The sequence below is a fragment of the Pseudorasbora parva genome, chromosome 8, assembly GCF_024679245.1.
Source record: "Pseudorasbora parva isolate DD20220531a chromosome 8, ASM2467924v1, whole genome shotgun sequence".
Lineage (NCBI taxonomy): Eukaryota > Metazoa > Chordata > Actinopteri > Cypriniformes > Gobionidae > Pseudorasbora > Pseudorasbora parva.
In genome coordinates, this window is record NC_090179.1 from 14,024,195 (window position 1) to 14,050,865 (window position 26,671).

The 26,671-nt window shown below is 45.4% G+C and overlaps 1 protein-coding gene across 1 annotated transcript in view; it reads right to left on the bottom strand.

Annotated features, from left to right (window-relative positions):
• Positions 1-19,126: 19,126 nt before the first annotated feature.
• Positions 19,127-26,671, bottom strand: part of LOC137084168 (lipoma HMGIC fusion partner-like) — a 124,073-nt gene continuing 116,528 nt past the window's right edge. The window contains exon 4 of the mRNA XM_067450164.1: positions 19,127-19,449. Coding sequence (XP_067306265.1) covers positions 19,331-19,449 — 119 coding nt within the window. The 3' untranslated portion in view covers positions 19,127-19,330. The remainder of the gene's footprint in view (positions 19,450-26,671) is intronic.

Genomic DNA, 26,671 nt, shown 5'->3' on the forward strand with positions numbered 1-26,671 from the left:
GCTGAGGAGTTCGGGCTGCGCAGATGAGGAAAGACCGCGAGTGGCTGCCCGAGGCGGTGGTGCTGAAGCGAGTGAAGACCGGTGGGACGGAGAGCTCGCTGCCGTGCCCCTGGGTCGAGGTGGGGTGGCGGCCGTCCTGAAGGGAGCGGAGGAGTTGCCGGCGTTCGCTGTGGGCCGGAGCCTGCTGCCGTCCGCCGTAACGGGGAGGAGCAGGGAACGCGGAGCAATCGGAGGAGCCACCGCCGGCCGCCAGGGGGCGGAGGAGGATCAGGCCGTCCACCAGGCACCACGTGGAAGAGCCTCTCTGCTGGTGAGGACCGAGCGGCAGTTGTTTTGGGGAACCGTACCAGATTTTTTTTTCTTTCTTTCTTTTTCCCTCCCTCCCCTCTCTCGTTCTGTAGCTCCGTGCTCCCGTCTCTCGCCTCTCTGTCCTTACCCCCAATGCGTCGTGATCCCCCCCCCACGCCTCCTTCCTTTCCATCTACAAACCTTATTACAGTGAGCTTGTGAAAGGCGAAGCTATAGAAAATTAAGTAAATGTCAATATATTGGTTTTATATTGCTAACTTTATATTACAAAAGGATGCAAATGTACAAATCTCTTTATGAAATAGGGAAATAAAACCTTAAAACAGAAGTTGTGATTGTCTTTTCATCCCTATTGTGACATATATTGAAATGGCCTCTGGAACAAGAACTAATGTTGGGAGAGAGTTGATTTTGTCTACAGGGAATTGATTGGATGGTTGGACGGTTGTGGTTTGCTATTGGTCGCTCTCATGTGAGTGACAGGCTGTCTGAGGAGAGGAGAGGAGAGGAGAGGAGAGGAGAGGAGAGGAGAGGAGAGGAGAGGAGAGGAGAGGAGAGGAGAGGAGAGGAGAGGAGAGGAGAGGAGAGGAGAGAGAGAAGAGAAGAGAAGAGAAGAGAAGAGAAGAGAAGAGAAGAGAAGAGAAGAGAAGAGAAGAGAAGAGAAGAGAAGAGAAGAGAAGAGAAGAGCTGCAAGAAGGAGTTATTTCTATTAAAGATTATGAAGGTAATCAGAGATTTATTACCAACAATATCTTACTCCTTCAGAGAACCATTTATGGTTTTATGGTGTCATGAAAACACACATCCAGCCTGAGGCTTAGCAGACATTAAACCTGATATTTGACTTTTCTCCAGATCGTGATCATCGCTGACGCTTTACTAAAGTGTTGTGAGTGTTTGACAGGTGCTGCTAGGTGTTGCCAAAATTGAAAGAGTGCACCTCAATTCTCTATTGATATTCTGCATCCCATATGTAACGCTGTTCGTAGATGGAGGGAAGGAGGCGGGAACCGGTGAACGTTCAATAAAGACTTTTATCAAATAATAATAATAAAAAAAAGTAACGCGGGCGGCCCCTCACGGACGACTGACCGCACACACATAACAAAACGTAAATAAAACTCAACGTAAAGTCCAGGCCTGGTCCTCTCTCATCTTCCACTGTCGTCGCTCCTCCTTTTATGTTCCCGTCACTCTGCCGTGAGACGAGACCGGTGTGGCGCGCAGCTGGCACTCATTAGCACTCATCACCGGCCCGCTCTCATGGTCCCTCGCCTCGCTGTTTGCCACAACATATTTGTTTATTTTTCTCCTAATATCCATTAAGTGTTCCTATTATGGGTTCTGTGAAGACTTGTAAACAGTCTGCAGTTATAATAAAATCAAAAGTGCACCATAAATAAAGTTATTCCCCAAAAAAAGAATCGACTGAACTGCCTAAACAAGTTATTTTTTTAAAGAGGTCATATAATGCCATTTTTGTACAAGTTAATATGATTATTCTAAATTAAAACTTTGTAATATACTTTAATTAAAATTCTATTTAGTATTCTAAGAAATCCCTCATTTAACCTGGTGAAAAACAGCTCTGTTTTCAGCAAGCCGTTTCTGTACATGTGCCTTTTATGCTAATGAGCTTTGCTCACCCCGCCCCTTTGTTATGTGGGGGCTTTGAGTGTAAAGCGTTGCTTAGACAACAGGAGAAAGTGCAAGTTCAACTGTATCAATTTGATATATAAGATATATCAACATCAAAATGACTGCTGTGTTCATTATTACACCGAATAAAAGAACGCCACAATCGCTTAGACGCCATTCTGCTCCAGCGCATCCACAATGGAGGACGACAGCTTGAGCTCGTTCAGGGCGGGTCTGAGCTGAAACTGCTGTCAATCAACAGTCGTGGGAGGTGTGCGATCGTGTGACGTCACACATCGAACAGCTTGATTTCAGACAGGTGAAAACATAAGGAGACTGATATCTGATGCATATCATTAAGAAGAGACCTAGGCTGCGTTCGAAAACCTAGGCAGCTGACTCGTTGCCTTGCTGCCTCATCAGACAATGACTCTGCAGGCAGCGTTTGTGCGCGAAGGCACCTCACTAAAATGATTTTGGACAGACTTCTAAGGCAGTGTAACAGTTTAATGATCTACAGCTAAATAGAGAGAACTCTGGTGATAACTAAAGACATTTAATTACTTCAGTAGTGATTTCTCGCTAGAAATTATATCAGAAATGTAATATGTTGGTAAAAAAAACGTACATTTACACACAAACTGACCTGCAAATGCAACTTCTGGACGCCATCTTTTTTCCCAGCTTAACTGTCACTGAATGCAAAGCACAGGATTGTGGGATATCAAAGGCAGCGAAGGACACATGTACGCTGCCTTCAAAAATCGATCAGATGAAGGCATCTCAGGAGACAGGAAGTGAAGCAAACATTAGATTCGGACGTGGCTCGATCCCTTCCTGCCTTGAAATGTATCCTCCAAAGGCAGCATTTTCTAGGTTTCAGACGCAGCCCCAGAGAGAGGTCTGCGCATGTTTTAACTCTTTTATATCGAATTATTCAGTGAGAAATGAATAGAAATGGTATTCTGTATGACGAAATATTTTGCAAACATGTGATATGTCAATATTTCTCCAGATATGAGCACTTTTGAACTAAGAGCTAAACTGAAAGCTGTTCTTTGCGGTCTCTGTGAACACAAATGAGCCAGTGCAGACGAGAGAGAATGAACGTGCGTCTGATAATCTATTCAAAATATCGTTCATAACAGATCGATAATAATACATAAATTAAGAAATTAATGTCACTGCAACCCAGTTTTATCATAAACAGTGTTCAAATATTGAAGCTGGACTCTTTAATCTTTCTGATGATATTGAGTTTGTCCAGATAAAGCAATCGTCTGATGATTAACAAGCAGTGAATGGTGAACAATAGTAATCTAAAGCCGTATATGATTTTTGAAAGGCATGGGGTTAAAAAAAAACACTTGATGGATTTTTATCACTATAGGATGGTTGTGTACAGGCACTACCAACACAAATTGCTGTATAATCAACTTGTAAAAGTGCATGTACCATTATATGACCCCTTTAATTCACATCAAAGTCAGTTACGGCTACATGTCGCTAAATCACATTTGCATAATGTCCGCCTTTTTTCAACATTGTCTGACACCGCCCAATTGGTTTGACCAGATGACAATGGCTGAAATTTGGGACAGGGGTGGGGGGTGGGGGGTTGCGTTCTGGAGTGAAGAGATGGGGGGCTTCTATGATATTAGACTGCGTAACATACTAGCCTATAAAAAGATAATGCATTTCAAATGCTGAACCATATTTTTATTAAAATATCAACAGTCTGTTAGTCTTTAGTCTGCCACAAAAACCACTACATTAAAATCATGAACTCAAATGTTATTGTGAAAAGAAAAGAAAAAAAACAACTTGGCACTGGTAAAAATTACTCATTCACGTGAGCACTGGGCAAATGTACACTCACCTAAAGGATTATTAGGAACACCATACTAATACTGTGTTTGACCCCCTTTCGCCTTCAGAACTGCCTTAATTCTACGTGGCATTGATTCAACAAAGTGCTGAAAGCATTCTTTAGAAATGTTGGCCCATATTGATAGGATAGCATCTTGCAGTTGATGGAGATTTGTGGGATGCACATCCAGGGCACGAAGCTCCCGTTCCACCACATCCCAAAGATGCTCTATTGGATTGAGATCTGGTGACTGTGGGGGCCATTTTAGGACAGTGAACATCATTGTCATGTTCAAGAAACCAATTTGAAATGATGGAAGCTTTGTGACATGGTGCATTATCCTGCTGGAAGTAGCCATCAGAGGATGGATACATGGTGGTCATAAAGGGATGGACATGGTCAGAAACAATGCTCAGGTAGGCCATGGCATTTAAACGATGCCCAATTGGCACTAAGGGGCCTGAAGTGTGCCAGGAAAACATCCCCCTTGACCAGGAGATTGTCTTGACCAGGACCACACCCCTAAATGCATTGAAGCAACTGCCATGTGATTGGTTGATTAGATAATTGCATTAATAAGAAATTGAACAGGTGTTCCTAATAATCCTTTAGGTGAGTGTATACGCTGTTACTGATACAGTTCCCACATGTGCACCTCAATGAATTAGAAATACACACATGGGTTTGTTGATGGACGTACACTTGCTAATGCTGATGGTGAGGAATTGCAGTCTCATAATGTACCTCAAAATGAGTAGTGTATCACTGAGAAACGCCCTGCTCAAGTCGTCCTTGCGATGGAGGTTTGGGTTGAATAACTAGTTCTTCCAATGCTTGGATTGATATGGTAAAATCATCATCATCATCATTTCTGTCTAGTGTGTATAATTGCTGAGCTTTAGGAATCCTTGTGAGCTTAAGTTCAGTTTTGGTAATGGCTATTTAGCATCTGAAACACACAGCCCAATCACAACAGACTGGGTCATCTGGCCAATCAGAGCAGAATAAGCTCACGGAAAGGAGCGATTTAGAGAGACTGAAACTTTGAGAATCATTGAAAAATGTGGTGATATGCAGTGTGTATTATAATAAAAGTAAAGTGTTTTTTGACCTTTAATGCATGAAAAGCTTTTGTAGGAGACTCCAAAACAGGAGCTTTTAAAATAGCCCGTAACCTATTATCTAAGACTTTTAAAAAATCCCTATGGGAAAAATGAATGAAACAAATACTTCTGTAACCAAAGGCACTGAAAAGGTGGGCAGACACTGTTGCAATAATTAGTCCAGCACTGTGACTAGTTTGTTAATTTGTATCACTGTTCTTGTCTTTTTGTGCGCTCCAGACAGACAGTTTGTTGTTTGGATTTTCCAATGACTCTTTTCAGCAGTAGGTGGCAACAGGTGACTTTACGAGTGAGTCAATTAAAATGGATTCAAAAGCGCTGATTACTCACTGCCTGCAGAGCCATTACCTAACTCTGTGAACTATGTTCCTAACTCCAGCCAGGGTGAACATTTTTAGAAACTCCGGTTGCATTGTTGACGTGTGGACAGTGAAACTGTGTTGGCTTTTTGCGTCAGAACCGGCACCGGCAATATTTTCCAGGCTTCTGATTGGCCTTTATGGTTAGGGTTGCATTGCCACCTGTTGGTTTGGCATGCTCTTGACAGTGCTTCTGTAGCAAAGTTCATAATAAGGAAGAAGTAGGCGGGAACCGGCAAACATTTAAAAGACTTTAATCAAATAAATAAACAAACCGAACGTAATCCGGGCAGCTCCTCACGGACACACATAATAAAACGTAAACAAAACATAATATAAATTGCAGGCCCGGTCCTCTCTCGTCCTTCACTGGTGTCGCTGGTCCTTATATGTCTCCGAACTCCCTCATGAGAGGAGTCGAGAAGGTGTGCCTTGCAGATGATGCTCAATCACACACTGGTCTCCCTCACTCCTCCCACGTCTCTCACTTGTCCAGCTTGCCACAGCTTCATAGCGTGTTTTGCGTTTTCATGTGAATACGGTTTTATTTTATTTTTTATTTTTTATAGAGGAGGGAAAAATGCACCCACCGCTAGCCGAGCTTAGCACAAAGACTGGAGGTAAACGGCTCCATCTAGCCTACTGCTCAATAAGAGACAAAATAACACCAACATTTTCCTATTTACATGCTACATCGTGTACTAAGACCGACGGAAAATGAAAAGTTGTCATTTTCTAGACCGATATGGCTAGGAACTAAACTCTCATTCCTCGTCAGGGAACTTTGCTGTCGAACCATGGGTGCAGTAGGCTCAATGATATTACGCAGCGCCTGAAAAAATGCTAACCGCTGCCAACATAAACAACATGACAACCTACTTTAGAGGTTGTCATGTTGTTTGACACGCTCCATAGAGGAGTAATTATCTCCGAACAGAAACTGTTCGGACCAATGAAATCATCAGGGCGGGCTTTAGATGATGACGGACAGTAACATAATCATGCACGTCATCAAAGGGGCTTGGATTATATTTGTTCAAATCCTAAACGGAGAGCTTGTTTGTATATGCATTCACCTTCACAATTTCTCTCAAAAATGATGATCGTGATGGGTAAGTACTCTGTGTATCATTAAATAATTGTGTTTTTTTACAACACAGGCAAAGATTTTTTATTCCAGCACGCATGCAGACAGGGTTACCAAGTTTTTACAACAAAACCCGCCAACTACTAGCCCTAAACAAAAGCTTCTCGGGGGGTTCTCCGGAAAAAAAATGGTGTTTGGGAACTAATATTCGCACACATGGGTCTATATATTACATAATAGTCGCTTCAACCGGTGGACATAGAAAACAACCCAAGGGGGAAAAAAGCAGACTTGGCAACACAGTGCAGTTGAGCTCTGTTGACGTCGCTTCATTGCTCAGATTGGTTGTAGCTCTATCCAATTGAGGTCTTTCCTGGTTCGGTTGAAACACGCCCCATAATCACAGCCCAATGGAGCAGTTTCAGACTCATATTCTGACTAGAATTGAGTATGACCACGTCAGGCTAGATGGAGCCGTTTACCTCCAGTCTTTGTGCTAAGCTAAGCTAGCAGTGTGTGCGTCAGACAGAGTTATGACACGCACAGAGATGAGAATGGTATGTATGGACTTATCTAACTCTGAGGCATACGGTGAATAAGCTAAAGTCCCAACAAGTCTTGATCTTGTGATAAGCTTAATTATATGTCATTAGCCCAGTTGGGTATTTATTATCAATTTATTAGCATCAGAAATCCCTTTCTCACATCTTTTTCACATGTCAGAGCTAATAATAGTAATGTGTTCAGTGAACCGTTGCATATAATGGCTGTAACAATATCAAACAGTCTTTTGCTGTATACATCTTCTCTGACTGCCAGTGGTGAGATGTCAAGCTGAGATAATGGAGGAGAGAAATGCTCTGTTCACCTGACCCCAATGTGTCATGCTGCGCACCTCAAACTTCCAACAATCTCTAGCAATATCAATGGGAGAAAAAGATCTTACACAGAAATGAGAGACACTTAGCACCAAAAGAAAAGGATCTCTCAGAAGCAAGAATGAAAGAGACAGAGAGGTTTCCTCAGTGTGTGTAAGGTATCATGGGTATTCTCATTATGGGAACAGATCACAGAGTAGCTTCATGCCTCACTAATGAGTGAACGAGTTCAGGGTATGAATTATACACAAAACACCATATGTATGTCAAGGATCAGGAAGTGGAGGACCCAGATGCAGAGTGAATCAACAAGGACAGTTTATTAATAAGACAGAACAACAAGACACAAGAGGGTAGTGGATGAGTGACAGTCCAAACACCAGGGCAGGGGACAGACACCACGACGACAGGTAGGGGAGGATGACCACTGAGACCAGTCCAGGGAGCCAATGAACTAGACGACAGCTTGTGAGGCAACACCAGGCTGGGCGATGGTGGACCAATCCAGGCAGGAACCAAGGGCTTGAGGGTCTCACAGAATCAGCTCCCTTCTTGGCTGAGAGGCAGTGGAGACAGCGGCCAGGGAAAAACTTAGGACAGAAAACACAGGACACACACACAAGACACTAGACAAGACAACAAGAAACAACAGACAAACTAAGAACTATGACTAGATTAAACAAAAAACTAAAATAATAATTGGAGCTAGAAAACAAGGAAAAATAAAACAAAACCAATCTCTATAAAAAGACTAACTGAGAAATAAAAGTGGAAAACAGGAAAAATAAAAATGTAAGCTATCAAAACCAAGAAAACTAAACAATAAGGCTAAAGAGAAATGCCAAAATAAAACCTGGAGAAAATGAGCAAAATAAAGACAGAAACTACACTAGACTCAAAAACTCAGGAACAAAGAAAAAACTGAAAATAAATGCAAAGCTGGAAAAACAGGAGACACTAAAACTAGAAAAGGCTAGACGAAGCTAGACAAGGAGCTAGAGACATGTACGCACAAGCAAACGCGCACAAGCAAACGCTCACAAACATACACAACGAACCAGCAAAGACATGAGGGAAGGTAGCACAATATAAAGGGACCAGAGCACATGAGGAACAGGTGAGCACAATTAGTGAAACGAGGACTAGACCAGACTAAACAAGGGGGTGTGGTAACGGCAAACAAGGAGGTAGGACAAGAGGAACACATGACAAACACAGAGAGAGACAGATCCAAGTACTAAGACACAAAACAAACATAGAAACATTAAACAAAGACAAAACAGACAGAGCTGCCAGGGCAGAACCCTGACAGTACCCTCCCCCCAATGGACGCCCCCTGGCGTCCAAACTAGGCAAGGGAAACAAAGGCGGTAACACTTGGGAGGGTGGGCGGGGAACAAAACTAGGAGTACCAGGGCAGACAGGAAACATGGGAGGCAGAACTGGGGAGGAAAATAATCTAGGGGAGTGGTTAGGGGCTGACCAGGGGGGTGCCGACCTAGGGAACCCACAAGGACCAGAAAACAGGGAGGGTGGGATGGGAGGGGTATTAGGCACCCGACCAAAGGCATGGGGCCTCTTCAATGGTGGGGACCTCTGACTGGACATGACTTCAGGGACAGATACTGGACTTGACTCTGGGGCCTCCTCCTGGGCTGCACTGGCCTGCTCAGGGACTGACTCGGGAGCGCCCTCCTGGGCTTGACTGGCGTGCTCAGGCACTGACTCGGGAGCGCCCTCCTGGGCTTGACTGGCGGGCTCAGGGACTGACTCGGAAGCGCCCTCCGGGGCTTGACTGGCGGGCTCAGGGACTGACTCGGGGACACCTTCCTGGGCTTGACTGGTGGGCTCTGGAAGGCCTCCTCTGAAGCGGGCTCTGGGACGGCCTCCTCTGAAGCGGGCTCTGGGACGGCCTCCTCTGAAGCGGGCTCTGGGACGGCCTCCTCTGAAGCGGGCTCTGGGACGGCCTCCTCTGAAGCGGGCTCTGGGACGGCCTCCTCTGAAGCGGGCTCTGGGACGGCCTCCTCTGAAGCGGGCTCTGGGACGGCCTCCTCTGAAGCGGGCTCTTGGGACCACCAGCCTTGAAGTGTGCCCTGGGACAGAAGGTGAAGCCCTCACTGGGTTAGGAACAGGAGATGGAGCCACGGGACTCCGCTCAGGGGCTGGAGCCGACACGGGACTCCGCTCAGGGGCTGGAGCCGACACGGGACTCCGCTCAGGGGCTGGAGCCGACACGGGACTCCGCTCAGGGGCTGGAGCCGACACGGGACTCCGCTCAGGGGCTGGAGCCGACACGGGACTCCGCTCAGGGGCTGGAGCCGACACGGGACTCCGCTCAGGGGCTGGAGCCGACACGGGACTCCGCTCAGGGGCTGGAGCCGACACGGGACTCCGCTCAGGGGCTGGAGCCGACACGGGACTCCGCTCAGGGGCTGGAGCCGACACGGGACTCCGCTCAGGGGCTGGAGCCGACACGGGACTCCGCTCAGGGGCTGGAGCCGACACGGGACTCCGCTCAGGGGCTGGAGCCGACACGGGACTCCGCTCAGGGGCTGGAGCCGACACGGGACTCCGCTCAGGGGCTGGAGCCGACACGGGACTCCGCTCAGGGGCTGGAGCCGACACGGGACTCCGCTCAGGGGCTGGAGCCGACACGGGACTCCGCTCAGGGGCTGGAGCCGACACGGGACTCCGCTCAGGGGCTGGAGCCGACACGGGACTCCGCTCAGGGGCTGGAGCCGACACGGGACTCCGCTCAGGGGCTGGAGCCGACACGGGACTCCGCTCAGGGGCTGGAGCCGACACGGGACTCCGCTCAGGGGCTGGAGCCGACACGGGACTCCGCTCAGGGGCTGGAGCCGACACGGGACTCCGCTCAGGGGCTGGAGCCGACACGGGACTCCGCTCAGGGGCTGGAGCCGACACGGGACTCCGCTCAGGGGCTGGAGCCGACACGGGACTCCGCTCAGGGGCTGGAGCCGACACGGGACTCCGCTCAGGGGCTGGAGCCGACACGGGACTCCGCTCAGGGGCTGGAGCCGACACGGGACTCCGCTCAGGGGCTGGAGCCGACACGGGACTCCGCTCAGGGGCTGGAGCCGACACGGGACTCCGCTCAGGGGCTGGAGCCGACACGGGACTCCGCTCAGGGGCTGGAGCCGACACGGGACTCCGCTCAGGGGCTGGAGCCGACACGGGACTCCGCTCAGGGGCTGGAGCCGACACGGGACTCCGCTCAGGGGCTGGAGCCGACACGGGACTCCGCTCAGGGGCTGGAGCCGACACGGGACTCCGCTCAGGGGCTGGAGCCGACACTGGACTGCGCTCAGGGGCTGGAGCCGACACTGGACTGCGCTCAGGGGCTGGAGCCGACACTGGACTGCGCTCAGGGGCTGGAGCCGACACTGGACTGCGCTCAGGGGCTGGAGCCGACACTGGACTGCGCTCAGGGGCTGGAGCCGACACTGGACTGCGCTCAGGGGCTGGAGCCGACACTGGACTGCGCTCAGGGGCTGGAGCCGACACTGGACTGCGCTCAGGGGCTGGAGCCGACACTGGACTGCGCTCAGGGGCTGGAGCCGACACTGGACTGCGCTCAGGGGCTGGAGCCGACACTGGACTGCGCTCAGGGGCTGGAGCCGACACTGGACTGCGCTCAGGGGCTGGAGCCGACACTGGACTGCGCTCAGGGGCTGGAGCCGACACTGGACTGCGCTCAGGGGCTGGAGCCGACACTGGACTGCGCTCAGGGGCTGGAGCCGACACTGGACTGCGCTCAGGGGCTGGAGCCGACACTGGACTGCGCTCAGGGGCTGGAGCCGACACTGGACTGCGCTCAGGGGCTGGAGCCGACACTGGACTGCGCTCAGGGGCTGGAGCCGACACTGGACTGCGCTCAGGGGCTGGAGCCGACACTGGACTGCGCTCAGGGGCTGGAGCCGCTTGATTCCGGCCCTCCTGGACCAACAGATGAGGGGCATCTAGAATGGCAGCTGACTTGCAGGCATGGGCTCTCCTCTTCTTCCGCTTTCGAGGGCATGACAATTTGTAGTCGACTGACTCTGGACTGGCCGCTGCGGGCTCGACGGGCTCTGGACTGGCCGCTGCGGGCTCGACGGGCTCTGGACTGGCCGCTGCGGGCTCGACGGGCTCTGGACTGGCCGCTGCGGGCTCGACGGGCTCTGGACTGGCCGCTGCGGGCTCGACGGGCTCTGGACTGGCCGCTGCGGGCTCGACGGGCTCTGGACTGGCCGCTGCGGGCTCGACGGGCTCTGGACTGGCCGCTGCGGGCTCGACGGGCTCTGGACTGGCCGCTGCGGGCTCTGGACTGACAGGTGCGGGCTCGACTGGCTCTGGACTGACAGGTGTGGGCTCTGGACTGATGGGAGTGGACCATGAAATAGTAGGAGCTGGCTTAGGAACAACTGAGATTGACTCGGAGACAGGTACAGCAGACCGACTCGCTCTCCTCCGCCTCTTCTTTGAAGATGGTAAAGAGCCTAGAACTTGACTTGATGAGGTTGAGAGTGTTAATTGGTCATTACAAAAGAATTCAGGACGTGTCAGTGCTGCCCACTGCCTGCGAAGATGTATATAGTTGGTGAATTCCCAATACCCCAAGTATCTCAGCCCCTCCATCTCCGACTGTGGCAAGGGGTCATCCAAGCAGAGGTTAAAGATGTCTTTGAGGGCTGCATCCTGATATTCTAGACCCCTAGCCATAGTCCAGAACTTCTGGGCAAAGGCCCTCTCATCTAGACCCCCCTGGCGAAGTGCTGCTAGACCTTGCTGACGGGACAGTCGCTCTTGAGCCTTGGTAGGGGGACGGATCTTGAAGCTCATTCTGCTGGGTCCGATCTTGGCTGGTTCGTTCTGTCAAGGATCAGGAAGTGGAGGACCCAGATGCAGAGTGAATCAACAAGGACAGTTTATTAATAAGACAGAACAACAAGACACAAGAGGGTAGTGGATGAGTGACAGTCCAAACACCAGGGCAGGGGACAGACACCACGACGACAGGTAGGGGAGGATGACCACTGAGACCAGTCCAGGGAGCCAATGAACTAGACGACAGCTTGTGAGGCAACACCAGGCTGGGCGATGGTGGACCAATCCAGGCAGGAACCAAGGGCTTGAGGGTCTCACAGAATCAGCTCCCTTCTTGGCTGAGAGGCAGTGGAGACAGCGGCCAGGGAAAAACTTAGGACAGAAAACACAGGACACACACACACACACAAGACACTAGACAAGACAACAAGAAACAACAGACAAACTAAGAACTATGACTAGATTAAACAAAAAACTAAAATAATAATTGGAGCTAGAAAACAAGGAAAAATAAAACAAAACCAATCTCTATAAAAAGACTAACTGAGAAATAAAAGTGGAAAACAGGAAAAATAAAAATGTAAGCTATCAAAACCAAGAAAACTAAACAATAAGGCTAAAGAGAAATGCCAAAATAAAACCTGGAGAAAATGAGCAAAATAAAGACAGAAACTACACTAGACTCAAAAACTCAGGAACAAAGAAAAAACTGAAAATAAATGCAAAGCTAGAAAAACAGGAGACACTAAAACTAGAAAAGGCTAGACGAAGCTAGACAAGGAGCTAGAGACATGTACGCACAAGCAAACGCTCACAAACATACACAACGAACCAGCAAAGACATGAGGGAAGGTAGCACAATATAAAGGGACCAGAGCACATGAGGAACAGGTGAGCACAATTAGTGAAACGAGGACTAGACCAGACTAAACAAGGGGGTGTGGTAACGGCAAACAAGGAGGTAGGACAAGAGGAACACATGACAAACACAGAGAGAGACAGATCCAAGTACTAAGACACAAAACAAACATAGAAACATTAAACAAAGACAAAACAGACAGAGCTGCCAGGGCAGAACCCTGACAATGTATGTAACAACTTTAGCTTTTTAACCACCTGATATTAGTCACATGGAAGATTTTTCACAGACATTAAAACTAAATTATTTTCTTTTTTTTTTTATCACTGCACATTATTAGAAAGAAAATATTTGATTTTACAATCATTCATCAAATGTAATAACTTTGAACCATCTAATCAATTCCTGATGAATAAAATGTCTCAACCTACTTTTTTTTCTTGAATTGTCAAATTATGGAAGTGGTTGCAAATTCCATTTTATATTGACTTTTAATATGCAACATGCAAATGGAATGTAAAATGTTGTATATTCTATGACAAATGGTTGTAGCTGGTGCTAATGAGTAAACTCCTAAAACCTCACAAGAATAAATGCAGGTGTGTTGTTGACATGACATCTTCACTGTCACACAAGATAAAAATGAATACAATTAGTATTGTCATCATTTAAAATGCTGTAAATGGTTAAGCATGTCTTCATGGACCTAATCATATAAAAACTTTTTGAGCCAAATCTCAAAATTGTCCTATAGTGTGACTGCCTCAAGCATGGTTCAATAAATTAGAACTTCCATCCATCCATCCATCATCTTCCGCTTATCCAGGGCCGGGTCGCGGGAGCAACAGTATAAGCAGAGACGCCCAGACTTCCTTCTCCCTAGCCACTTTCTCCAGCTCCTCCAGGGGAACCCCGAGGCATTCCCAGGTCAGCTAGGAGACATAATCCCTCCAGTGTGTCCTGGGTCTTCCCTGGGGCCTCCTCCAGGTGGGATGTTCCCGGAACACCTCCCTAAGAAGGCGTCCAGGAGGCATAGATATAAAAGAGGCATAAATAGATGCCCGAGCCACCTCAGCTGACTCCTCTGGATGTAAAGGAGCAACGGCTCTACTATGAGCTCCTCCCGAGTGACTGAGCTTCTCACCCTATCTCTAAGGGAGCACCCAGCCCCCCTGCGGAGAAAGCTCATTTCAGCCGCCTGTATCCAGGATCTTGTCCTTTCGGTCATATCCCACAACTCAATGACCATAGGTGAGAGTAGGAACGTAGATTGACCGGTAAAACGAGAGCTTCGCCTTACGGCTCAGCTCCTTCTTCACCACGACAGATCGGTACATCGCCCGCATTACTGCAGAGGCTGCACCGATCCATCTGTCAATCTCCCTTTCCATCCTTCCCTCACTGGTGAACAAGACCCCAAGATACTTAAACTCCTCCACTTGAGGCAAGACCTCTCCACCCACCTAAAGTGAGCAAGCAACCCTTTTCCGACTGAGAACCATGGCCTCGGACTTGGAGGTGCTGATTCTCATCCCAGCTGCTTCACACTCGGCTGCAAACAGTCCCAGTGCATGCTGAAGGTCTTGGTCTGAGGTTGCCAACACGACAGCATCATCTGCAAAGAGCAGTGACGAAATCACGTGGTCCCCAAACCGGACACTCTCCGGTCCTTGGCTGCATCTAGAAATTCTGTCCATAAAAATAGCAAAGGGCAGCCCTGTCAGAGACCAACATGCACCGGGAACAAATTTGACTTACTGGCGGCAATGGGAACCAAGCTCCTCCTCTGGTCGTAAAGGGACTGAACAGTCCTAAGCAGGGGGCCCTGGACTCCATACTCCCAGAGCACCCTCCACAGGTTGCCACGAGGAACACAGTCGAATGCCTTCTCCAAATCCGCAAAACACATATGGACTGGTTGGGCAAACTCCCATGAACCCTCCAGCACCCTGGAAAGGATAGAGAGCTGGTCCAGTGTTCCACGACCGGGACGAGCCCTCCGAGCCCTCAGCCACTGCTTCCTCAAAGGAAGACGTGTCGGTGAGATTGAGGAGATCATCGAAGTATTCCTTCCATTGTCCAACAATATCCCCAGTTGAGGTCAACAGCTGCCCATCTCCACTGTAGACAGTGTTGGTAGGGCAACTACCAACATTCGTGGAATGTCACCTCGTTGGCGGGGAAGGAGCCTGAGCTTGTGTGGGAGGTCGAGAGATACCGACTAGAAATAGTCGGGCTCACTTCTACGCACAGCTTGGGCTCTGGAACCACAGACCAGAGAGGCTGGACTCTCTACCACTCTGGAGTTGCCCATGGTGAGAGGCGGCGGGCTGGAGTGGGTTTGCTTATAGCCCCCCAGCTCAGCCGCCATGTGTTGGAGTTCACCCCGGTGAACGAGAGGGTCGCTTCCCTGCGCATTCAAGTCGGGGATAGGTCTCTCACTGTCATTTGTGCCTACGGGCCAAATGGCAGTGCAGAGTACCCGGCCCTCTTATGGTCTCTGGGTGGTGTGCTGGAAAGTGCTCCGACTGGAGACTCCATCGTTCTACTGGGGGACTTCAACGCCCACGTGGGTAGTGACAGAGACACCTGGAGGGGCGTGATTGGGAGAAACGGCCCCCCTGATCTGAACCCGAGCGGAGTTCTCTTATTGGACTTCTGCAGCTAACCATGGCTTGTCCATAACGAACACCATGTTAAAGCATAAGAGTGTCCATCAGTGCACATGGCACCAGGACACCTTAGGCCTGAACAGGGTAGGCGCAGAGATAGGAATGACGGAAGGTAGAAAGCAAGACCTTGTGCTCGCAGGACCGTGCTGGCGAGTGGCAACATTTGTAAAGTAGCTGACGCTTGTCTAAAAAGTCACTAGATTTATTGCTAGTCGATTTTGTGGGAAAAAAGTTGCTAAAGGGGTCTGAAACAGCAGCTCATTTGCATTTAAATGGATACACAAAAAGGTTTTTTTTTTTGCTCACGCTCAAAAAGTGACAATTTTAATATGCTATACAAATTTATATGTGGGGTATTTTAAGCTAAAATTAAGCTAAAAGCACATAGACACTCTGGGGACATCAGATACTTATTTTAAAAGTCAACCACCCCTTTAAGTTCCGTTGTCCTTTGGTGCAACACTTGTCTGGCTATCACCAGACCAAGCTCAATGCTTTAAGACTGAACATTGGTCTGTAGAGTCTGCTTTGTATTTTGTACTGCACAAGAGGTGTGATCAATGGGCATAATTTAAATGACTCTGTATACAATTAGATAGTCCTTCAACTAATCAGACCAATAATCCATCGCTTCTCTAGCCATTGTGTTAAACCCGCCAATAGCGTGCCAGGTGGATAAGCCGGTTTGTGTCCTGATCCTAATTTGCATACTACTTGCTGCTTAGATGGCGTACTTATTCCAGTGGATCTTTTCAGATATATTTCGGCTAAATTTATACACAGAAATTATCGCATTACCAAATTTTTGATGTTCTCAACGTTTCTCTATCAATGTTTTTTAGTTAAAGTTCTAAGTAATTCAAGGCTGAATATGCCTGGTTTTAAAAGTATGAATATAATGTAATAATGAAAATAATGGAAATACATTTAGCCAGATGCTAATGCAAACCACACAACATGACAAAGGCGTTTGTGGTATCAAGATCTTGCATAGTATAGTATTTTCCCATTGTAATTCCATTTGGTGCCACTAAACTGTTGGTAGAACTCTACCTTTAATGTCATTGTAGGATATCAAATAATATGTATGTTTTCAATTCATATCTAAAAAAGGACAGATCCAGCACTAGCAGCTTCATTAACATAAAAACCAAAATGTTGATAAACAGTTTTTATTCACAAACAAAAGATCAAATAAGCAATGATTTATCATTGTTGTCTTTTTAACACAATATGCCAATAAGATTAAAACATATCATCCGAACATATATTGTACTCTATATATCTAGCATAGGCCTATTTATGTAAAAATGATCAAGCTTTCAAACAAAAAAAGGTAATATACAGATATAAACCATGAATATTATTGCAATTCACAATGGATATGTAAATATAAACACTCCACAATAATGATAAATATATATTTTCATAACACTTAGTATACAAGAAGTCTGTCTGTATATAATGTATGTATGCATCAAGGTATTTTCAATGTATATATATATATATATATATATATATATATATATATATATATATATATATATATATATATATATATATATATATATATATATATATATAATACAGTGGAGCTCAAAATTAGAGAACAATTTAGAAACATTAGATTTTTTTCAGAAATATTGCTGAAATTCATTGTTTGAAGTTTGAAGAACGATTAGCTGTGGGTATACCATTTTTCTGCCAGCATGTTTTACAAAATAAGGTACTTCAACAAAAACCTTTATTTTGTCAAAAACACCCTGATCAAGATTAGAGAACAATAACCAATGCAGCGCAAAAAAAACATTACAACGAAAATGTAATGCTTACAGCAGTCAAAAATTAGTAGAAGGTATAGAGGCCCTTGCTTTGAATGAGCTCAGCACATCTGCGGCCACAGGACATCACTAGATACTCACACTGCTCCGGTGTGATCTTGGTCCACTCTTCTTCCAGTCTCTTCCACAGTTCGGTAACTGTAGTGGGTTTCTTAGCCATAACTTTGTCGCCAATGATTTTACATAGAAATTTTCAATGGGGTTTAGATCAGACTCTGGGCTGGCCATTTCAAGGAAATGCTTTAATTGCGGGCTGACTGGGAGATGCTCGCAGTGAAGGAACCACATGTTGCGGAAGGAGGTTCTGATAAACAGGTTCTGAGGTTCTGCCATGTAGCTGTATAATAGGCCCAACTCCTGCTGCAGAAACATCCCCAAAACCATGCTACTTCCTCCTCCATATTTCACTGACTTCTTTGGGCACTTTGGGTAAAATCTTTCCCCAGTTTGATGCCAAACATAATGTTTACCATCAGACAAAAATAAATTAAACTTGCATTCATAACTAAAATGAACTTTGGACCAGTTCTCCTCTGTTCACACAACATGCTCCTCAGCAAAGGTTAGTCTAGCCTTTTGATTCTTTCTGCTGATGAGAGGCTTGGTCACTGCAGGGTAAGCTTTCAGTCAGAATTCTCTTAAATGACTAGACACTGTATGGCGAGACAGTTCCTTACTGTGTTCAGCTCTGAACTGGCGAGTAATTCCAGCTGCAGTGTTGAACCGATTCCACATCGAAACTCTCCCCATTGTCCTGTCCTCTTGTGCATTGGTCTTGTATACCTTTTTGGGTACTTGAATGAATTAGTGTCTTTGTAAAGCTTCAATATTCTAGAAATTACAGATTTGGAATGACCAACTTCTTTTGCAATAGCTGAAAGGCTCATCCCTTTGGCCTTCATCTGGATAACCTGTTGTCATAGGGTTTCAGTCACCTTAGAGTGGCTTGCCATCTTGCAAAGTTAGTGAAAATTGGAAAGTTTGCTTAAATTAAATAGGGTTTGCCAGATTATTACGGAAATTAGCACCAAGTGCCAGATTAACACCCAAAACTTGAAGATATCTGAAAGTGTTCTCTAATTTTGACCAGCGTTATTTTTCAATTGTCTTATTTAAGTTGTTAAGTTGTATATACTGTACTTCAGAATATATTTAACTTGTGAAATATGCTTAAAAACTGCCCTTCTGCTCCTGTTAGGATAATTTCAAAAAGGACTAAGCAGTGACCTCGAAATTTAGGAAATTGTATGTTGTTCTCTAATTTTGATCTGTACTGTATATATATGTATACACACACACACATTTTATTTAATATTAATTGACTATTTTTAAATGAAAATTCAATTTTTTATGCATTTAAATATTTAAAGGACTTATTATAGGGCATACTAATACATTATATATATATATATATATATATATATATATATATATATATATATATATATATATATATATATATATATATATATACAGACTTCAAGTAAAGTGTTACTTCAAGTAAAGTTGTTCTTTTTACACTTGAACCAAAGTTTACTTTTACAATATCAATTCCAGAGAAAGAAAAAATAGAAACAAGCACGCCTGTAAAATTCATAACTGGTCATAAAAAAACAAAACAATAATTGGTCCTTTTGCATTAAACACTCTCTTTTTTAAAAAAAAAAGAGAGAGCAGAGGAAGTCACGTCTCATTGAAAAGTGCGTGCTCATGTGAATCTCACAAATGTCCGTATGAGCATTATGAGTCTTTATGAGTCGGAGTTGCAGTAATTGAGGGAAAGCCATCTTGCCTTGGGCCGCAAAGCCCATCTTCACTCAGTCTAGGCATCCGTCCTGCTGTGGTTCAGGCTTAGGGTCGGTTCTTCTAATATGGGTATTGCTTTTGCTTCTTCCCTGCAAAACAGGCGAGCCAAGTGCACAGCAACATGGCGGAGGCGGCGCCTGCCCCGGTGCAGTAATACGCCCAGCCGATCTGACAAGAGCCTGAAGACAAGACCGAGAGAAAGAGTGGGCATCAGGGCATGAACTTCTGAAAACTTCAAATGACAAAGAATGAATGAAGGGATCATATCTGTGATGTAAGTTTATTAAGGAATGGTATGTGCAAACAATTTTACGTTACTTAGCTTACGGAAAAGTCTGGGACAAAGTTGTCAGATCTTGCACACAGATTCAGACATTCTTAAAGAAACACAGTGACTTTTTGGGACTTATCATACTTTTTGGGACTTATACTCTCATTCCTACATAATAATCAAGGAACTTTGCTGCTGTACAATGGGTGAAGTGGTACAATATTACGCAATGCCTGAAAATAGTCCCCAGCACGCTCTCTGTACAAGTAGGTTGTCACATTGATTATGTTCGCGAAAGGTAGCCTATTTTCATGCGCTAATATCATTGCGCCACAGCACTAATGGTACAGCAGCAAAGTTCCTTGATTATTACGCAGGAATGAGAGTTTAGTTCCTAGCCATATTGGTCTAGAAAATCGCAACTTTTCATTTTCCGTTGGTCTTAGTACACGATGTAACTAAACACGTCACAGCATGTAAATAGGAAAATGTTGCCGTTATTTTGTCTCTTATTGAGCACAGTAGAGCCATTTACCTCCAGTCTTTGTGCTAAGCTAGGCTAGAGGTGTGTGCGTTAGACAGAGTTATGACACGCATAGAGATGAGAATGGTATGGACTTATCTAACTCTGGGGATACGGTGAATATGCTAAAGTACCAAAAAGTCGGAGTGTTCATTTAAATATTCATAGGATGTAGCATTTCAAGTCTCTCAAACCTTCTAGCATCATGAACAGTTTTAAGTATAACTTTGAGCCAGTTGCTCTATACACAAAAATTAATAATCATTGGCCGACAGAAGTCCATGGCATCACACGTGGAATGCTCATGAGTATAAAGGGTGCATGAGTTACACGTCATCAGTTTTTTTGTCTTCAGGAGCCACTTGTTTCTATGCGCGTTTAAAATAAGAGTCAGTTGGAGCATTCAAGGGAGCTAGATGTGCTCTTTACGTTGAATTTGAGGTAAGAAGAGTATTTCTTGAGTCACTCAAGAGAGATGCGATTCTAGTGCTTGCACACATTCACATTCGGCTCTCAAGGAAGTTGAAGGAACTCATGTAGATATATTCTCAGTAAGAGGCTGTCATTGCTTAATTTTCTCTAGAGAGATAAGATTCTAGTGGCTCGCTTGGGTGCTGAATGCATTCATTGTGATGTGTTCATTATGGGAAGTTGGACTCGCTCTCGAGGGATGAGAGTCGAGCATCTGCACATCGCGGTTCAGGTCCCATGCCCACCGATGATCAATCATGAGGGTTGCAGATGGAGCATAGGGAGAAGCCTGATGGAAGTTTTCCCTTTTGGGCTTCTCCTGCTATGTTTTTTCTATGTCGGTACATGAAGTTGCTCTGTGGCTGCTTCTGACCTGACTGATTAATGTGACGTGTCTAATTCTAAGGAATTAGATGCAGAGAGAGTTGAGGCAGGTGTTATTAATAATCCGCCTCCTCTGCTGTCTCCGCTGTACACGTTTGTGAGCCTTTTATTCCGTCTATATATCCACATTGTGGTATCAAGATAATGGAGGAATTTATACTCGGCTCATATATTTTCCCCCATGTATTACATTTTTTTGCATGTGGAGAGATTGTGTGAGCAGTAATTTGTGAGTATTGCCCCATTTAAAGAGCTGCTTGCTAGCTGTCTCACCCCTGGTGCTGCATCCTCTTTGAAGTCTTCTGCCTTGCCAATGGAGCAAGCATGTTCAGCTCTCAAGGAAACTGAATGCACTCGCTGTGATGAGCCATGGTCAGGGAGCTCCCCTCATGCTCGACTTTTTTCTTGTGGCAGCATGGCAGCCTCAATTGTGGGGTCACAGGTATAATAAATCTGCCTCCTCTGCTTACCGCCGTGCGGCTAATGGCAAGGCATATGTGGAGGCAATTCAGGCCTTTGGGGCCCTGCACACTATGATTTCAAAATCCACCAAATTTCCACTCTCCAGTGCTGTCAGATGGAGGCGACTCCAGGCTACTGTTAGGTTTTGAAGTAAATGTGTATGCCCCCCTTTGGATGGGTGATCTACTATAGGCCTGGTTTGACAATGCTAATAAGTAGAGGACGTTCCCTTCCTCTGATCCCTCCTGATTATCTGTCGCATGCTATGGTTTAGTGCTAAAGGAAAAGATGACATGTTAGCTATAGTGGCTCTTACGTAGAGTATCTTGACTCAAGACAGGGTATGGGATGCCCTTTCCCCAGTTACACTGGGGTCTTTAACTGGGACTTTGATCTCCTGCAGCTTCCCTAGGGTTTATAACATGGGTGATGAGATGTATTGGGCGAACTGCATTTTTGTTCTGCTTTCATTTGCCTCCATTTCCTGATGATGTATGCTCCCCTTATATGAGTGACAATATCGAAGGGAGGTGCTAATTACAGAAGTTTTTAGCACACATTCATAGTCACTTTGGAAGTCTGCTCCAGTACCCCTTAAGTTAGGCAAGATGAACGGAACTATGATGGCCAATTCACAAGAGCCCCTCTGTTTTACTTACAATTCTCACCAACTGTTGTTGGGTTTGGAAGAAGGGATATATGCTCCCATTTGGTGGGGTGTTTCTATAGCTGTGATCAGATGGATAACTAAGGGTGTCCGCCCTTATCATTGTATCTTTCTATAGTTTACCATTAACTATAGTGAGTCTTGGAGAAATGCCTTTACTCAAGTCAGGGTATGAACTATTCCCTCCTTTTCACTCTGAATTAGGTTGCTCTCTAAGAGTATTGTCAAATACTGCTGAGATATACCTGACACATCTGAGGCTCTGTTGAGTATTTTCCCATTACAGCTCTGCTCTTGGGGCCTTATATGGCTGAGGTCTGTCCAGCAAAGGAGGGAGGAAAGTTTAACAGTTGTTAACAACATGTACTTCCCTTGCTGTAGAACATATAAGTATGGGGATGTATACTAGTATATTGGCTTTGGGAGTAGTGTCACTATATAGGCCCTATTTTTAATGATCTAAGTGCATGGACTAAAGCACATGGTGCAAGTGCACTTAGTGAGTGGCCGAATCAACTTTTGCTAGTTTAATGACAGGAAAAATGGTCCCAGGTGCAAGGTCTAAAATGGTTGTACCTATTCTCTTAATGATTCATAGGTTTGTTTGGGTGTAACATGTGTGTCATCTCCCATTCCCTTTAAAAGCCAGTTGTGTTTGTGCCATGGCGGATTCACTATTTACATGGTTGAATTTGCAAGCAGAAAAATGTCTCACTCATTCCTGAGCCTATCCAGCCTCGTCACTCCCAAAGAGAACCTCAACATCTTCAGCTCTGCTACCTCTAGCTCTTCCTCCTGTCTTTTTCTCAGTGCAAATTTCTCCAAACCACACAACATCGCTGGTCTCACTACTGTCCTGTACACCTTTCCTTTCATTCTTGCTGGTACTCTTTTATCACACAACAGACCCGACACTTTTCTCCACCCATTTCAACCCTCCTGCATACACTTCTTCACCTCTTTTCCACACTCCCCATTGCTCTGGACTGTTGACCCTAAGTACTTAAAATCCTGCACCTTCTTTACCTCTTCTCCCTGTAAAACCTCACTGTTCCACTTGGTTCCCTCTCATTCACACACATGTATTCTGTCCTGCTGCGGCTAACCTTCATTCCTCTCCTCTCCAGAGCAAACCTCCACCTCTCTAGACTTTCCTCCACCTGCTCCCTGCTCTCACTACAGATCACAATGTCATCCGCAAACATCATAGTTCATGGAGATTCCTGTCTGACCTCATCTGTCAGCCTGTCCATCACCACCGCAAACAAGAAGGGGCTCAGGGCCAATCCATGATGCAGTCCCACCTTCACCATGAAGTCCTTTGTCTCACCTACGTTACACCTTACCACTGTCCTACTGCTCTCATACATATCCTGGACCTCTCTAACATACTTCTCTGCCACTCCAGACCTCCTCATACAATACCACAGCTCCTCTCTTGGCACTCGGCCATATGCTTTCTCTAAATCTACAAAGACACAATGCAGCTCTTTCTGACTCTCAGTACTTCTCCATTAACATTCTCAAGGCAAATAATGCATCTGTAGTGCTCTTTCTTGGCATGAAACCATACTGCTGCTCACAAATGTCCACTTCTCCCCTTAGCCTTGCTTCCACTACTCTTTCCCACAACTTCATTGTATGGCTCATCAGCTTAATACCTCTGTAGATTCCACAACTCAGCACATCTCCCTTGTTCTTAAAAATCGGCACCAAAACACTTCTCCTCCATTCCTCAAGCATCCTCTCACTCTCTAAGACCTTGTTGAACAACCTAGTTAAAAACTCTACTGCCACCTCTCCAAGACACTTCCATACCTCCACTGCTATGTCATCTGGACCATCTGGACCCGCCTATAGGTGCATATTACTAACGCGCCCTTTAAATAACCAAAAACAGTTTGTGCCATTGACTTTAGACCAGGTTTTTGTTGGTTAATGGCGCAGTCGTTTTCAGTTCCTCAAAATAGCAAAGCGCCTACAATGTGCCTTGTTTTCAGACCAGCATTCCCATGGGTGCACAAATTAGTGCAAATGCATTTGCTATTTAAACAATGTGGTGCAGGACATGAAAATGATATCTGCATCGGGCTGAAACCAGCAATAAACACTTGTGTCGCGGCAGGTACATGATAGGGCCCTATGAGACACGGGCCCTATGGGGATGAATCGTTTTTGACTCCGGCAGTCGGTGGAGTCAGTTCATGCTATGGCCACTACGTTTTTCATATTCACAGTCTAGTGAGGCAGGCATTCCCTCAGGATGGCGTAGTGGGTATTGGTTCCCCATAGTACCTATACCAGACACAGCTGCAAAGTTCAACTTCGAAAGGGAACGTCTTAGTTTGTGAATGCAACCTAGTTCCCTGAGAAGGGGAAAGAGACACTGCGTCTCATTGCAACACCTTGGGCCTGCATGCAAGTCTCCCTCAGAGAAAAGAGGTGATGACGTGGAACTCAGATGGCATTTTGCATTTTGCATTTTGTTGGGTGGCAGTGGTTCAGTGGTTCATGTAGGTTGTCTACAAACCGGAAGGTTGGTGGTTCAATCCCTGGTTCCACCTGACCAAGTGTCGAGGTGAACATGAGCAAGACACCGAACCTCAGCTGCTCCTAACGAGCTGGATGGTGCCTTGCATGGCAAACACTGCCGTCGGTGTATGAATGGGTGAATGTGAGGCAATATGTAAAACGCTTTGGATGGCCATAGCGTCTGTTGAAAGCGCTATATAAATGCAGTCCATTTACCATTTTATACTCACGGGCCAATGTTATTTTAACTTTTGTTTACACACTCCTCAGACACCGATCACACTGATGACATTTCCCATAGCATTAATAAACAGTTGCAGCGTCTTGTTCCCCTTCTCACGGAACCGGGTTGAGAAATGTTATAAATATTTTATTTCAACTAATGAAACAGTTCTTTTATGGTTTTAGTATTACTTTCAGTCTATAGTACCAACATATAAAGTTGTTAGCCATTAGTTGTTAGTCTAGTCATAGTCAAATGAACATTATAGCTTCTAAAATCAGTGAAGTGTTGAATATTTTATAAGTACAAACGATGCTGCTAATTAAAGTCAGAAAAACAGTGGCATCATAATGATGATTAATTACATAAAATTGGAGTGTGCCATGCAGTTATTTGCATTTATATAAGTTCAAGGGCATTCACGCTAAACATAGCATCAGACTGAAGGGAATAAAAAAGACTCATGCTGCTTTGTGGCTCAGCAGGCTTTTCAAATGACAAAATAAAGAGAAATGACAAGGTTTTGTACCTTAAAAGAAAGAAAGACAGAAAGCATTCATTAAGGACTGTTACAGGTTCCCTATAGGTACATCAAAGGTCCAAAACCCCTTGGTATCTAATTTAAAGCAGCACTCATGGGGGGACAGACAAAACTTCTGTTCAACATTTGTTTGTTCCACCACTGCGGCAAATAATTCAAACAAATTTGATGCATTTGCCCATAGTTTTTAAATCATGTGCTGCCTTTAAAATAGTAAAACTCCCCAGAGTAAAAGCAGACAACCTCAGGAAAGAAATATTCTCAATTCCTCCCAATTCTTTTGAGACAGACCTACTTGATGTTACACTATAATGCAGTTTCTTTGAAATCATGCAGCCCTTTTCACTCTTAATAGCTTTTGCAATAGCAATGTTATATTTTTTTATTATTATTATTGTGAAAAATATTCCTTCTGACAAACAGCCGAGGTCTGGGATTTTCCTAATGCAGACAAAGTCTGACATTTGTATTAGAGTAGTTTAGGCGCTGAATGCAAAACAAGCTCTCTCTACGATTGTGTACAAGTCTGGGTACTTGAATCAACGGTCATTTGCATTCTATTCCTTTCTATTCTCAGTCTCATGATTCATAGCTTATTTTGCAACATTTAGTGGTGTTTACTAAGACAAGCATCGCTATTACTATCGCTCACAGTGCTACGGGTTTGAACGTGAATGATGACCTCAATCCTTGTGGCTTTTTGAAGAGATCTGTGATGTTACTGTTCAAAGCAATTGAATGCACAGTTTAAATATGGTGGATGCACATGACTGTTAAACAGTGTATTTGGTAATCATTTTAAATTAAAAGATTTACTTTACATTTTAAATCTATGACCAGGTTCAAGCTCAAACCTGCGCGTAACATTTTGCTGCGGTTTCCTGGGTTGAACGTCATGTTTCCTGGAAATGATGTGCAACAGGGTTTGAGATGCGTTTTCTCTAAATTAGTGGGTGTGTCAAAAATGTCAGCCCAATCAGCAGCAACATGTATATAAACCATGCTGTGTTTAAGAGACAGCTTGCAACAATTGAAGATATTAGAAGACATGTTTGTCGTAAGAGTTTTATTGTAAATATAGCATATCAACTAGCCTAGAAATCTACACGCACCCTAGCGGCAGCAAATGTAATCTGCCCACGAGTGTCGTCTAGCAACTCTCAATACCCTTCTGAGCTGTAAACTCTTGCCAGGCCAATTACATCATGTATAGAGTCGTTGGGCGGGGCCATAATGACGACGGCCGAGTTGCGTTTGCGTGCTTCTAGTAAACACAGAAACTGGCGAACGGTGGGCTTTCAAATCAGCTTTGACCGCGACTCTGGAA